This window comes from Phoca vitulina, unplaced genomic scaffold (assembly GCF_004348235.1).
Source record: "Phoca vitulina isolate PV1807 unplaced genomic scaffold, GSC_HSeal_1.0 scaffold3, whole genome shotgun sequence".
Classification (NCBI taxonomy): domain Eukaryota; kingdom Metazoa; phylum Chordata; class Mammalia; order Carnivora; family Phocidae; genus Phoca; species Phoca vitulina.
Window position 1 is genome coordinate 36,575,451 of NW_022589706.1, and position 16,522 is coordinate 36,591,972.

General features: G+C 43.9%; 1 protein-coding gene across 1 annotated transcript in view; it reads right to left on the reverse strand.

Moving 5' to 3' along the window:
• Positions 1-16,522, reverse strand: part of SCFD2 (sec1 family domain containing 2) — a 430,884-nt gene that overhangs the window by 23,452 nt on the left and 390,910 nt on the right. The window contains exon 6 of the mRNA XM_032400353.1: positions 10,982-11,127. Within this exon, the coding sequence (XP_032256244.1) occupies positions 10,982-11,127 (146 nt within the window). The remainder of the gene's footprint in view (positions 1-10,981; positions 11,128-16,522) is intronic.

Consider the following 16,522-nt stretch of genomic DNA (forward strand, 5'->3'; position numbering starts at 1 on the left):
GCCTTGTTCTCCTTCCTACCAAGCTCTTCCTTGTCCTCTGCTCTTCCCTCCCCACAAGCTGACCACCTTCCTCCCAGGTCTCTGGCTGTCTCCGCTCTCCAGTCCCACAGGGCACCTGAGTTTGGAGCATGAATGCCGAGAGAAGAAGGAATGTCTCCTCTCCACACACTCTGGTGATTATTACAACCTCGGAAAAGCCAGGTTCCAACAGAGTCCTGCCCAGATGTTTTGAACTCTTTGGCTCTTGTCACTGGCCAAATCTGTGACCTGCCTGCTATTTCAATAACCTGTTGAGGCTATTGGGTGAACTGACTTCATGTCTGCCTTCATCTTGCATTCCTTACAGTCATTTTTTTAGTCTTTACTCCAACTTTCTTACTTAAAATATTTTAGAAATAAAGCAGGGTATAAACCATCAAAATAATAAACACTTATTTAGGGGCGCCTGGCTATCTCAGTCGGTAGAGCAAGAGTCGGTAGGCTCTTAATCTTGGGGTTGTAGGTTCAAGACCCATGTTGTGTGTAGAGATCGCTTAAAAATAAAATCTTAGAAAAACACAATTATTTAGCTAGAATGTCACGTGCATTTATCAGGGATAAAATGCAGGGAGAAAGAGCAACTGTTCAGCTGAGGGGTGCAGCCTTCGTGTTTATTAGTCCAACCGACTACTGCATACCCAGAGATCTCACAGGTAAATACGCATGGAAGGTAGAGCACTGAGCAGGAATACCATTAAGACAGAAATTAAAACAAAACAAAAACAAAAACAAAAAACAAAGCAAACACTATGATTCAACCTTCCCCATTCTAAAGCTATATTAAGACAGATTTTAAAATTTTATCATACAGGCAAAAATGGAGAGGTCTGAAAACACGCACTTTTGATGAGGCCGTGGGGAAACAGACACTCTTATATATTGCTGGTGGGCGTGCAAATTGTTGCCATCAGTGTGGAGAGCAATTGGGCAGCACCTATCACAATTACAAGTGCATTTGACCTGGCGATTCCGCCTCTAGGAATTTATCCTATAAATATGTTAACATATGCAAATGAGACCTATAAAAGGCTGCTTATTGTTTGAAATAGCAGAAGACTGGAAAAAACTCAAGTGCCCATCAGAAGGAGCAGTTTAATAAATGGGCTACAGCCACAGGAAGAAATGGCACAGAAGCCAATAGAGAAGCTCTTGTGTTGATCTGGCAAAAAGCAGGATAAAGTGTGGGTGGAAACAGCAAGGTGAGGAACAGTGTGTGTGCTGGGCTGGCATTTATGTAAAATGTGTCACCGGGGATTTGGAAGTTTGTATCTGCTGAAATGTACAAACGATCCCATTGTGATGGGATTTACAGAGGCTGCCATGAGCAGAGATCCTGGAGTGGAGAGCAGGGCAAGGGACAAGGGTGGGGGAAGACTTTTCAATATATCGCTTTTCCAAAAACAGTTAAAACACCACTACAAACAGCAAGAATGATCTTTTTTTTTTTATTTTTACTTGTTAAAAATTAACAAATTATTTATGCACAGAAGAGACTGAAAGAAAGCACACCAGAATGTTAATTAGGGCTATCTCTAGATTCTGGGAGTAAGGGACATTATTTTTTTCTTTTTCCAAATGTTCTAAAGTTCACAGGTATACTTCTGGAATCTTAATATAATCCAATAAATATTTTCAATGTTAAAGAAAAATGAGGTCGTGGAATGGTCTCTGAATTTTGCACATCATCTCTCTGAGTAAACTGTCTCGAGAGCCCTTCTGTCATCTCAGCCTTTCTGGACATTGACTCTCAACTTAAACTTTAATCTCTTTAAACTCTTCCCCAAACAGAAATCCTTTGACCAATATTCTGCTAACTTATCAGCATTTCATCAATATTCATCGACTTCTTCCTTAGTAATAGTATCTAGTTTTTAGCAGGCACATTATCCACTGGCTAAAAGATTTGATTCTCCAGTCTCCCTTGCAGCCGGGCACAGCTGCGTAACTAAGTTCTGGACAATGAGATGGAAGCAGGAGGGTAGTGGGACTTGCAAATGCTCCTTTTTCAAAAGGGAAGGGGCTGCTCTTTCCCTTTCTCTGTTCTGCTGCTTGGAACATGGAAGTGGTGCCCAAAGCGCTGCAGCCGCGGTGGAAAACAGGGCTATTCCTTAGAGATGCTGGAGCTGAGAGCTGGAAGCAACGTTGGCCAGTGATGGCTGGTGGGGCTGCCAGAACCCTAACCCGGACAGACTAAAGCCACCTACTTGACATGCCAATACAAACCCTCCTATGTTTAAACCTTTAGCTCTTGGATCTTTGTGACTTGCAACTGAATGAAATTCTAACTGATACGAAGTGCAAAGGGAAGATAAAGAAATTGGAGTGCTGCGTGGCTCAGCCGGTTGAGCATCCAACTCTCCATCTCAGCTCAGGTCTTGATCTCAGGGTTGTCGTGAGTTCACGCCCTGTGTTGGGCTCCATGTTGGCCATGGAGCTATGTTAAGTAAGTAAGTAAATAAATAAATAAATAAAGGACCATGCCTTCCTTCCAGGAGCTTACATTTATTTATTTTATTAGCCTATATGCAGTTATATAGAATAACTTGAAGCAGAACCCCAGAGAAATACACTTAGGCTGTCATGGTTAAGAGAGCGGAGAGTATGTCCCCCAACCTACAAAAAACACAAGCCTGTTGCTCTCTGAAGAATGCACTTCCTGCAAGGAGGGAGAGTGGTGATGGTAAAAGGAGCTCAGACACAGGAAAAGTCTGTCATCCAGTTAAAATGCTAGACTAAGTACCTCCTCTGTGCAGGGAGCCGTGGGCCAGGGGTGATGGTTCTCTCCAGTGCAGTCCGGGGGCCCAGGGGAAAGAAGGAAGTGTGGAGGGACTGGGGATCTTGTCCTCTCCCCTGCTCCACTTTCAGCTAAGCTCTGGGCAACAAAGCACCCAGGACAAAATACCCACTGAGCTGGGGTTCCCCTTGGGGGTGAGCAAGATTTGGAAGGGCTAGTCCCTTAATAGCTTCATTCTTGGGATTTTGTGATCCTTGTATACCATTGGGGAAGGTTGTAAATCTTTTTTATTTTATTTTTTTAAGTATGTAGGTAACATTTATTTAGAGTGGGGAAAGAAATTACAACTTCAATTCAGAAAGTAACAGAGAACAAACACATCACGTAATCCAGAATAATAACATAAATGCTTTCATTAATTAACTGCCTGACGTAGCTCCATGATACTCATTTCTTAGGTTTCTTGGCTGCATTCTCTCTGATTATCTTTTCGTTTGACAGCAATTTAGAAAGTCATTTTCTATAGAGATGTGATAGTGATTAAGCTATTGTCTCTCAACTCCAAGCCCTGTCTTCTGTACTTAGTTCTGCGACGCTAGCCCGCAGCTCTGCAAACCACATTTGTGCTCTGCCATCTAGACCTGGCAGATTCTGCCAACAGGGGGCACTAGAGGGCTAGTGGAGGCAGGAAGCGCAAGCGAGACCGTGCTCTTCCCTGTTTATTTGCTGTTCCCACCAGCATCACCCCAGCAATGGCTCCTCACTACTGGACGCCGTGCCCTCTCTCGACTTTTAAGTCATAGGATCCAATAAATTACCTTCCTTGCTTAAGCCAGTTTGAGCTTTTTTCTTTTATTTTCTGTTTTTACTTGTAACCGGAAGCACACTAAACTACATATTTTACTGAAGAGACATCGATAGGTCTTCCCACTTAAATATATAGAAGAAGACCTCCAATTCTTTACTAAAACAGCGAAGCACAGAATGACGAAATAACATTGTCCATTTAAAGAGCACAATTTGGGAAAGACTTTCTCAGGCATAAAAGCAGCACTGGCCTCATGACTTTTTCGAAAACACATTTCTTACTTTTTCCAATTACGGTTTTTAATGATGAGAACCTTTGGCTCCTTCCTCTCAGCCACTTAGGTTGCATTGTTTTGTGTCCCAAATCATGTCACTGAAATCTGATTGGAATGCCCGGCTTCAGCAATAGCTTCTTAGATGAGAAAACTCTGACTGTCATGGAATTTTCTATTTAGACAGAAGCCACCCACTTCTCAGCAAAGGACCACATAGACGGTGGTGATAGGGGAGGCAGATGTCTTCCCCCTAAGGCTCTGCTCAAAGTTCTCCTCATTTGTTAGGGAGGGCTGGAGGGGAGATCAGTTGTGTGGTTTGCTCCAACATTAAGAGAGTTGGGCAGAGTAATTTAATTTTCCTATTCAAACATTTTCTGTCAGTTCACCTTTGGGAGTGGGGGGGGAGGAATAAAAAACACAGACAAATTTGTTCTTTTCTTTTCTTGCTGGTCATTTATTTCTTGCTTATATCACATCCGGTGTGTGCAGACACTAGGGGTTCTCTGCCCCACACAACTGTCCAGGTACCCAGGCTCCTTCTATCGAGTGGCTCCCCCATTCCCCAGGGCACTGGAATCCCACGCGGGAGCTTCGCATCTCATCGGCGAGCATGCAGGATTTCCAGAGAGACTTTATGGGCTCAGCCTGAAAGCGATCTGTATCACTTCTACCCACTGTTCATCGGCCAGACTTAGTCACAAACCTAATTTACTCACCAGGGAATCTGGAAATTGTGGTCTAACTGTACCCAGGAGGAAAAGGAAATGGACTTCAGGAAACATATAGCTTTGTCTTTGCCACACACACACACACCATAAAGTCGGTATTGAAACATTAATATAACTGGCAAGTTGCATGTTATAGGCAAAGGATTATTAAACCCTTTCCCCCTCTTCTGCATAAGAATTTGACCTTTGGTTAACTTTCTAGCTCTGTTTCCCTGGAAACCTGATAAGAGAAGAATGTCGAACTGTAGCCAGGCAAGATGGCTTACGATAAAAATGACCCCTGCTTAGTAAATTGCATTAGACTGGAGAGAGCTCGAAATTTTTTATTTATTTGACAGAGAGAGACACAGCGAGAGAGGGAACCCAAGCAGGGGGAGTGGGAGAGGGAGAAGCAGGCCTCCTGTTGAGCAGGGAGCCCGATTCGGGACTCGATCCCAGGACTCCGGGATCATGACCAGAGCCGAAGGCAGACGCTTAACGACTGAGCCACCCAGGTGCCCCTAGAGCTCGAAATATTGGCCAGAGAGCCAGAGCTTTGGGCTTCTCTGAGCACGATGACTCTCGTGTAACTGGGCATGTCCTTTGGAGGAGCGCTGGGAGCTATGTCCGTGGAATTGTTCAGAGAAACTGGCTCCTAGAGGATGTGACGTTTTTAAGCCAGGAGACTCCTGCCCCCCCCCCCCCCCGAAGTGAGTCTAGTTCCCTCACTTCTGAGCTGTTACCTTGGGACCAAACCGAGTAGCTCCTGGGTGACAAGGGCTACCCCAGGGAAGAAACACGCCTGCGGCTCCCTCATGGCTAGCGATGTTCCTGTCCTAGGCCGACTGGCGCCAAGTGCGGGCTTTGACCCCATAGCGGACTAATCCATTAGGCACAGAAGGCACAGTGCCCAGAGCCCACAAGACTTTTAGGGGCCCATGGGAATGCATTAATTTAAAATCAGAGGGGAAAAAAATGAACTTTTAGGTCAAAGATAATTTTTTGATATATAATATTGTCTCTGTACCAATGAAATTGTACAATATAATTTTTAATTTTTTTTTTATAGAGGAAGAGGTCCATAAAGGTAAAAGTGAGTAGGACTATGAAAATCATCATGTGGCCCTTTATGACAGTTTCATGAGGATAGCCTGAAGGTTTGGTAGAGCCTAGCGAGATCCCTGATTGGCATTAAATATGAAAAAGTTGACATTTCAAAAAAATGATCTTATACCAGAAACTTTCTCTTTTTACTTTAAATGGCCAGTATCTCTTCTGGAACAAACTAGACTTTTAAAAACACTATATTTAATCAAAATATGAAGAATAAAATATTTGTGTCTCTGTCTCCAGTTACTCTTTTGTGGTGGATATAATGTGTGAGGAGGTCTAGAACATTCTTTTATTGACCTGATTCTAGCTCTTGAACAAAGCTATTGAGTATAGCAGTAGTTTCTGACATTATACATAAGTCAGAGACAATTTCTAGAAACCAGTCTAAACTCCAACATCTTCCTGAATTTGGCGCACCTTTAAGATGGTCCTAGATAATCAGTTTCCAAGAAAACCTGAGTTGTTGCCACAGCTACGTCCCCATCACTCAGCGTTGCTGCCCTTGGCTTTGTTGACTGGTGTTGGTGCAGCCATGGGCCGTCTCAGTCCTATTATTGAAGATGCTTATTCCTTCTCTGCAAAATTGATTCTAATACTCTTGTAGAGAGAGTATTCATTTTGTCTCAATCCATGACTGTACAGAAAAACATCTGTTCAAAACTGCTGATGGCTTTGGCTGTTCCATGGCTCATTTATTTTTATTTTTTGCTTTACTATCACTGATTTTTTTTCCCCTTTCATCTTCTTAAAGGAAATGGTTTGCTCTGCAGATTAAAAAGTGGTTCATTTGCCTATCTGTTCATCCATCTATCCATCCATCCAGCCATCCTTCCTTCAAACCAGAAGCAGATTACTCTGTAAAATTTTGAGTGTAGTCCCTTCAACTTCAATATGAAAAAAAAGCTAAGCCCAAAGCAATTTACTAATTTGCTTGAGATTCACACAGGCAGTTAGAAGTGGACTACAGGACAGAGCCAAGTCTCCTGGTTAGTCTCCAGTTCAGTCCCATCTTATGTTGCTTTTTTCCAAAAGGGCACTGGCAGGTCTGGAGTGAGGAAGATAGAATCAGGAGGAAGAAGAAGAAGAGAGCTCAGCACTTGGAACAGAACAGCCAGGGCTGGGGCTTGTTGACAAAGAGATGGGGCCTACAGACTGTTCAGAGAGCCATATTTCACCAGGCACCAGATGAATGAGGCCTCCTGGGGCACCGCTCGTTCTAAATACTCTTGTTGAGCCTGCCAGAGGCACAGAAGACAGTACGCATCTGTGGAAAGTTTTCTCCAGCCCAGCACTTTGAGACTTCTGCCAAAGCAAGTCATGCAAGAGTCATAGAGTATTTTGTCTGAAAGGGCACAGAAGCTCTTTGCCCTGAGACATTGGCCTAATAGCCTCCTGATGCTGCTGCTGAGGAAGAGCGGCACATCAAACACTGTGGCGTTTAGGGAGGAGGTTACGCCTCCCATTAAACTAGAACATTCACAGCAAGAAACAAGAGCATAAGAAGACTTGCTGCACAGGCAAAACTGGGGGCTCAGGTTTCCACTCAACAGAGTCTATGAACAAACACAACCTTTCCAAACCAACGGGCGTCAGTAATAAGCCCTTACCATACACAGCAGCTAATAGTACCGTCGCTTGAGAATGACTCCCCTTCTATGAGGCCCATCTCCTAGCAAAGGAAAAGGTGAAATGCTACAAAAGAGGACAAAAAAGAGGCCTATTTTGCTCTTCACTGCAACTGTTACAGCAAATGCTTACTTACATAGTGCTGTCTTTGTCAGCTCCTGTCCTTTGCATGTATCAACTCACCTGTCTTTGAGCATCTTTATGAGGGAGGTATTATTATTATTAGCTCCTTCGTACAGTGGAGGAACTAGGCACAGAGAGGTGAAGTAACCTGCTTAAGGCCACACAGTTGGTAGGGCTCTGGACCTATGAACTCAATGCTGCTATGCTGGGCTATGAACCCACATGCTGCTGCTAACCTCTGTCTCACTAAGAATTAAGAGCATAAGAAATGCCACTGTGGATAAGACTCACAGTCCAGAATCCTTCCATCCATCCATCCATCCATCCATCCATCCATCCATCCATTCACCTGCCCACCCACCCACTAGGAGGCAAGCACTGAGCTAGGCTCTGCAGATACACCATGGTGAACAAACATGGATGCCGTGTCCGGTGTTGGTAGTATGTTCTGCAAGTCAAGAGCTTCAGTGGCAGCCTCATGATCCCCATCGTGCCCACTCTCTTGGCTGCAGCAGGGCTGGTTCCCTTGGAGGACCAAGTGTGTGGTGATCTTCTGGGATCATTTCTGGAGAAGCAGTCTAGATCCCACCCCTCCAGCTCTTCCAGAGACTTTATAGGTACTCAATGTCTTGTATGAAATCATGTTCTCCTTGACATGAAGAGAGTGATGTTTGCTTTCTGGGCTGTGGCTGACACACCTTCTCAAAGGGCTAAAGGATGGACGTTAAAGAAGAGGTGCCTCAGGTGCTAGCAGGGGTGAAAGGAGTGGTTCTGAGAGGCAGCCTGTGCTCCGGAGTAGGAGAGAGGGGTGCCAGGAGGGCATGTGGGGCAGGTAGGGGCCCCAGGATCCAGGGGAGAGAGCCTAAATTTGTAGCACTGGTCAGAGCTGGAACAGGAATCTGGAGCTGGACCAGGTCTAGTGCTTTCCTGGGTATCGCAGCGAGCCCAGAACATCTCAACTAGACGCTGTGTAGAAACAGCATGGAGCTAGATCGAAAGCACACTCTCCGAGCCCCCCACCCTCGTGCCCTGCCAGAGCCTCAGGGCTGAGGACCAAGTTGGGAGAAGAGATGGACAGAAAGTTGCCCAGTCAAGGCCCACAGTTGGACTCTGAATCTAGTCTCGACATTTGCTTTTTTCTCATTATACATACTTTGCATGCCCTCAAATCCTCCGATATATAATAAAAATGTATGTATTGCATTCAAGATGCCCCAACAAATATTCATTAAGCATGCACTATATAGAAAATGCCACTCTACACACTGAGGATATGGCAGTGAACAAACCAGATCAAAATTCCTGTCCTCACTGGGCTTACATCTACGATTGAAAACTTTAAATTCAAAAATTATCAAAAAACCCAAACAGGTAAAAATCACTGATAATCCCATCAAAAACTCTTTCTCTAGCCACATAAAGCAGGAAGTGAGTTCCTCCTTGTCCATCCAACCCTGCACACCCCCTACAAGGCAACCATTATAAAGTTTTCCTTAATTTTTAAAGACTTATTAAATATACATACCCATATGTTTTTTATTTTTTTATTTTCTAAACAAAAATAGAAAAATGCTTGACAGAATGATCTACATTTTTTTTTTTCCACCTAACAGATCATAAACCTCTGTTTTAGTCTGAGTTCTCCAAGAAGCAGAGCCTGAGCCAAGGATTCACATAGAGTCCTGCTAAGCACGCTTGGAGTTGTCTCATTCATTTTAATGGCTGCACAACATTTCAGAGCATGTGTCTCTATCATTATTTACTAAATCCCCTTCAGATACACACATACTCCCCACCTTGCCCCTACTTCCTGCTCACTGACATTTAGGATTTTCAGTTAATGGGTCGATGTCATTGACTCAGTGTAAGAGAGTACATACAACAAAGGAAAAGTTCATTTTCCCAAGGCAATGGCTGCAGGACAGGGTTCCGAGGTCTGGAGAAATGACAGTGTTGGCAGCAGGGAGATTAAGTCTAGGAAATTTATCACTGTCCTAATTATGCCCAAGATTTATGGCTAATGCATGTTTATGTGAATTTGGCTAAATTGGTCACAATGATAATCATAAAACTGAAAAGAGCTTATTAACTTAGTGGTTTCTTTGTACTTTGCCAACTATAGCAGCCACTTGCTTCTTGACATTCTTTGGTCTAAATCTCATCATAAATCACCAGTTCTATGTCTTCTAGAATTAGTCCATACTGCTGTATTTAAGACTGGTGATTTTTTTAACGGCCAAACTGCATATGATGAATGATCTGAGTGACTTTATCTGTATTTCGTGGTGGTGGCGTTCTCAGGTCATTGCACAAAGGATGGGAATTTATGTTACTAAGTGGAGAGCCAGCTTCCAAGGCTTCTTTCATATGTTGGTGGGTGATTTCAGATGCCCATCAGCACCATCAATCAGTACTTCTAGAGCCTCCATGAAATCCATGGTATAGCGGGGAGGAAGTTTCGTAGTGGCAGCCAAAACCTGGCATCTGGCCTTGGCCACTTGTGGGTCTGTGGCAAGTCACGTGGCCTCCCTGGCTTACTTCTCGTGAGGATCAAAGGACATGCCCAATGTGGGAGCACTCTTCAAGTATCAGCTACTGTAAGAATATACAGGAGGAAGAGTCTGGATTTGGCTAGGCTACTCTCGCAGATAACCTTAGCTCTCGTCTATATGCCCACCTTAAAGGGTCAGCATCCTGACGCTGAACCCCTCGCTAGGGCAGAGTCCCCACTAACAGCACATTCAGCTCCCCAAGCAGCCATAGCAAACAGAGTGGATTTTACTGAGATTTCATGGGGAGATGAAGGAGAAGATGCTTGCACACACTCCACGAATGCTTTTTCCCGTCAGAAACACCTGTTCTTCCTTCAAAGCTATCTTTGGCCACCAGGAACCTTAGTTGTGTCTCCATCCTCATCCAACAGAGACTGCCCAGCCTCAATGACTCCAGCCTTTCTTCACTCCTTAAGCTTCCCTTTGGGTCTCTCTGGGGCCCCTCCCTCACTGAGCTTGTAATCTTGGATTCTCATACCATCTTCCTACTCACTGTTCAAAACACCCTGCTGAAGTTCCCGCACTGCCCTTAGGAAGTGGTGGGGGAATGTTAAATAACAAAGGTTTTGTTGTCACAAACTTCTTTTTTCCTTGCCATAGTATTATTAGGTAATTTTGTTCTATTGTTCAGAATGTTTAGGGAGTGCTTCGATCTAGAAGCTTGGGAATCACAGAAGGCCACAGCCCCACCCTGCACCTATAGTAACTAGGGCCCAACGAAGTAAAGGGACTTTTGCCTAAGGTTTCCGAACACGTGACAGCTGTAGAGCATGGCTGGCCCCCAATCCGGGGCTCATCTCCCCGTATCAAGCCTATAAGTGCAAACAAATCAAGAGGCTTTCACATTCAGGGGAACCCAGAACTCTGGACTGGAAGGGTGCTTGGAGTTCATCTAGAACAAATCCCTCGTTTTAGAGAGGCTAAGATGGAAATTTCCTTTTGCGGTCTCTGAATCCTAAAAATACAACACGGATTAGATGGTTACTTTAAAACATATGTACTTGCCTGGTGGGTATGATTTCCAGGAACATATACAGACTTAAACTGTTTCATGAGATTCCGAGCTCCAGCGACATCCCGAAGCGAGGCGAAGAGCTCATCTGCAGCAATTTTGGATTTGTGAGATGTCAGCTTAATTGAAGAGTCACAGCCTGAAACAATCCAGAGAGATTTTCTTGAGTGAACACATCCTTAAATTAGGCTTTAATCATGACGGCTTGAGCTCGATGTAACGCAGTTGGATTTTTTTTTTTTTAACCCTATTTTACCCCTGTTGTTCCCTAACTGGGTGGTTTTAATCCTCCACGAGCAATGAAACATACCAAGTGTAAACGCCTTTGACAGAAGTAGAACTCAGAATTGCCTGGGATGGCAACCACTGGCTTCAGTCCCCACACTATAGACGCTTCACAGAAAGAAAGCTCCCCAGGGTCTGCTATCCTCAGAACATAGCTTTGGGAAAATAGGGAGAGACACAAAGAAAATTACCAGAGAGTGCTGTGATGAACCTCTCTTGCTTGAATCCTACCAACAGTTTCCGGGAAATAGAAGACCAAGACTGAGAGATGATAGAACTGCTCCGGGAACAGATCTTACTGGGATGGGCATCTGTCTAATGTGCTCACAAAGCATATGGTGCCTTTCAAAAGGCAGCCATTCAAAGCTGGTAACACACAAAGAGGACCTAATAAGAAGACTATTCTCGGCAATGATTCTATTTTTCTTTGACACTTATAATAGCTGGATTTCTTCTCTATCTTGTTAGAAGCCCATTCAGAAGAGAAATGATCATGGGTAAGTCAGAAGTTTAAAAAACAAAGTTCCAAGATAAGTTTTTTTGGCGGTCTCAAATACTCAGATACGTTAACTCATTCATCCGCATGGCACTCTTTTGAGATAGGAGCTATTATCGTCCCCATTTTAAGGATGCAGGAAGCAAGGTACAGAGTGGTTGGGTAACACCCCTGTGAGCAGACCCTGGCAGTGCTCTGCCCATATCTGCTCAGTCACCCTGGACATCACTGTAGGTTTGCGGAACAGTTCTTGTGTACTCTGCTCCTACCTCAAGTACCTGCATGCCTATCTTTCTATTTGCCTCTGTGTTTCTGTCTCTGTCTCTCTTCTTGTCTGTGGGCTTCCTGTGGTTGTAGAAGCATGCTTGGCCTTTGTGTGGGGCAGGCTGGAAATCCTAGGAAGTCAGCATTCATTGGAACAACCCAGATTTCTCATTCCCTGGGGGAACAATTCCAAACCGTGGTCTCCAAAGCCTTTGCTCAGTCCCAGAAGGATGGAGCCCCAGTTGCCCACAAAGATAACTCACTCACTAATGTCCCTTTATTGGCTTTCCTTCCTTCCCTGGCCCACTTCCCTATTTCCTGACTATGCTTCCCGAAATATCTTTCCAAATACAATACTTGCACCCAAATCCCTGTCACTGGACACCAGAACTTCCACAGGTGTTCAAACACACACAGCCTGGATCCTTTTTTGGGAGCCAGTATTCTTTTTTGGGAACAGCTTTATTGAGATGTAATTCATATACCATACAAATTAAATACCGTACGATTAAAGTGTACAGTCCAATAGCTGTTAGTATATTCACATAGTTGTACGACCATCACCACAATCCATTTTATAATATTTTTATCACCTCAATAAGAAACTCCATACTTGTGAACTTGTCACTCCCTTTTTCCATCCTCCTCCTAGTCCCTGGCACCACCAATCTGCTTTCTGTCTCTATGGATTTACCATTTCTGGACATTTCATATAAATGGACCCATAGGACATAGGATCTTTTGGGACTGGCTTCTTTTACTTAGCATAATGTTTTCAACGTTCATCCAAGTTGTAGTATACATCACTACTTCATTTCTTTTTACTGCTGACTAATATTCATTGTATGGATATACCACATTTTATAGTTGCGTTCATCAGTTGATGGGCATTTGGGTTATTTTCACATTTTGGCTATTTTGAATAATGCTGCTAGTTTTATAAATTTTTGTGTAGACATACATTTTCATTTCTCTTGGATATATATCTGGGAGTAGAATTGTTGCCATAGAGTTGGCAACTCTGTGTTTAAACCTTTGAGGAACTGCCAGGCTGTTCTCCAGCGTGACCCCACCATTTGACACTCTTACCAGCAGTGTAAGAGGGTCGCGATTTTTCCGCATCCTCAACAATGCTCGTTATTACCCTTCTTGATTGATGCTAGTGGGTGTGAAGTGAGGGGAGGCTTGTTGATTTTGATAGGGAGAAATTGTTTTTAGGGAGTAGAGGTAGATCCAAACAAGCTTAAACTAAAATGGAATGTATCTAAAGTATATAGGGACATCCAAAGGAGCCTGACTGTAGCAGACACAGCCAGGTGGCATGTGAGTACTTGAACTTGTACCCTTAATTACTGTGGAACATTATATTATAATTACTCTTAAAGGGAGGGCAAAATTCTGAACTGCCTTTACCTACAACACATCTGACACTGAATGTGTGGGTCTTTTCCCCACACCAATCGATTCTCTAATTCTCTGGGCACTAACTGAGTGTCCTACAATTCAGTTCAATTTTGACACTAACTACACAGCATTAGCGCAGACCCCGCAGTTTAAGGGTTCAGGCCCATTTCAGATGTCAGTTGCAAGTCCCAGATGGCCACCTGCACTCCTGACAGATCGGCTCCCAACTGAGGGTTCCCATGACGCCTTCCTCAGGTTCAATAATTTGCTAGAACAGCTCACAGAACTCAGGAAACTACCTACTTTACCACAGAATTTTCCCTCCTATTGCCAGTTCATTACAAGGGATACAACTCGGGCACGGTCAGATGGAAGAGAGGCACAGTGCAATGTTAAGGGGAAGGAGCTTGGAGCTTCCATGTTCCCTTCAGGCGTTCTCCCTTTCCAGCACCTTGATGTGTTCTCTAACCCAGAAGCTCTTCCAAGCCTATTATTTAAGGGTTTTTATGGAGGTTTCATTACATAGGCATGATTGATTCAATTACTGGCCATTGGTGATTAACCCAATTTCTAGCCCCTCTCCCTTCCCTGGAGGTTGGGGGGTGGAGCTGAAAACTCCAACTCTCTAAACATGCCCTTGTTTTTCTGGCAACCAGCCCTCCATCCTGAAGCTGGTAGGGGCACCAACCACTAGTCATCCCACTAGCATACAAGACACTTCTGTCACTCTGGTAGTAGCTGTGTGACAGGGACCGGGGACAAAGACCAATATGTATATTTCTCATCATATCATAAAAATTCCCTGACTAGTCTTTAACTCCTGGTTTCCAGAAATATCCAACTCGTGTCATTAAAAAGAAAAAAATCAGTGTGGTCAAGCACAGGGAGAGGAAGCCTCCATGTTCAGTGAACTGTGGTGAGGGGAGGGGAGACGTAGAGGGAAGTCAGGAGATCATGCGAACTCCCCAGAATTCTATGTCAAACTTTGTGGAAAGGAGAAAGTGTCATTTTCAGAGGAGCATGTCCATAATTGCCTCCTGATTCTTACAGAGGCTCATAACCAAAAAGAGTTAAGATCCACAGGTGCAGGGCATGTGTTGATATCACACCATGCTTACCCTTGGCATTGCAGCCCTAGCTGAGACAGACCAGCTTGCGCTTTAGTCAATAACCAACCAGGAGAAACCCTGGAAGGTTATGGCTTCTCACTCATTCATATAAGCTTCTTTCCTTAAACTCTCAGCCTGAGCCATTTAAAATACGGGAAATCATACCAATTATATGTAAGTGTAGGACATTCTGTACTAGTCTTTCAAGTAAAAAAAGGCATGAAAATAAGAAGACATCGCTTGTCCTAATACCATGCACAATGTTTCAATTCCTCTAAAACACGATTCAGCTAATAGGCTAAATTTTTTTTTTTTTTGAGAGAGAGAGAGAGAGTGTGTGTGTGTGAGCACATAAGCAGTGTGGGGGGGTTGGGCAGAGGGAGAAAGAGAATCTTTTTTTTTTCTTAAAGACTTACTTATTTGAGAGAGAGAGAGAGCGCGTGAGCTTGAGCAGGGGGAGGGACAAAGGGAGAGGAAGAGAGAGAATCTCAAGCAGACTCCCTGCTGAGCGTGGAGCTGGAGGTGGGGCTTGATCTCAGGACCCTGAGATCATGACCTGAGCCGAAATCAAGAGTCAGCCGCCTAACTGACGAAGCCACCCAGGTGCCCCTAGGCTTAAGTTTTTTATTTAAAGTAATTCATTTTCTATCCAATAGAGAGATCCATCCAATCTTTCATATGGTCTCTTTTAATTTTTTGGAAAGTAACATGATGTTTATCCATTAGACTGAGTGGAATAGAATCATCTACTGGATTATAGATTACTGACAATTATAGATAATTCATGGAAATTGTGGATTGTATATTGAAATTAATGTGTAATTGCAGAGAGTTAGGTCAACCGTGGAGCAAGCAGACTGTTTGACAGAAACATTTACAGATTACTGATAAATTAAGCTCAAAGGAACCCAACAGAAAAATAAGGCTATCACATTGTTGGAAGGAAAATAAAAAGTCCTAAATTCACAAATAAAGTAAAACTTTCCTGAAAAACAGTCAATTATTTTCATTGTTCAAATTAACTGCACATGAGCAACTTCCGTCCAAAGCATCCACTCTTTCCAACGTGGCTGGTATCCTCAAAGCAAGTGTTCCACAATGTGCATGTTTCTGGGACACCAGGCCGGTCTCTGAGCATTATTTGTATTTATATCAATCCTCACCAAAAGCAGGATTTACATTCACTTACCCAAAACCTGTAATGAAAGTTTCACTCACAGACACACACACACACACTTTTGAAATGTGGATCAGAGGACATAAGTGACTTGTGCAGGGTCACATCACCATCCCTGGCAAAGTCAGTGTCCAAATGTCCCGCTGATCACAGACCTGAGCTCCTCCATGTCCACTCCCGCCCACCATCCAGAATCCCCTCTGGGCATGCGGCCCATTCCAGATTCATGCTGCAATCAATAGCTAAAGGTGATGTGGGCCCCAAAGCTCTGAAATGGGATGAATTTTTTCTGCGACAAGCGCACCAGCTATAATCACTGAGCGCTCACTATGCCATCACTACGCCAGGTGCTATGCTAAGAAGTGTGTACATCTCGGCCTACTGAATCTCCACAGAAACGCAATGATGGCATTGGGCTACTGATAGCATTCCCACTTTGCAGATGGGGAAACTGAGCCCTAGAGAAGTTAAGCAACACAGTGCCACTCAACTAATAAGCAGCAAAGCTAAGAGTCAAACCCTTGCAGTCTAACTCCAAAGATGGTCCTGTTAGCCACTCTACTCTGTCGTCTTTCAAATGTGCTGAGACCACATATATAAAAGATCAATGAAACTCTTAATTCAGCCTTAATAGCAAAGAAATGCTTTTAAAATGGAGTGAATAGCAAATGCCTTTCTTCTTGGGAACACCTGTGCCTGTCCCTTGGGGTCGGTGCTAACATTGCAGGTTTGCAGTCATACCCCAGGCCTGTCTTTTGTAGCCACAGAAGGTGTGAGGTCTCCCAGCCTGGCTGTATAC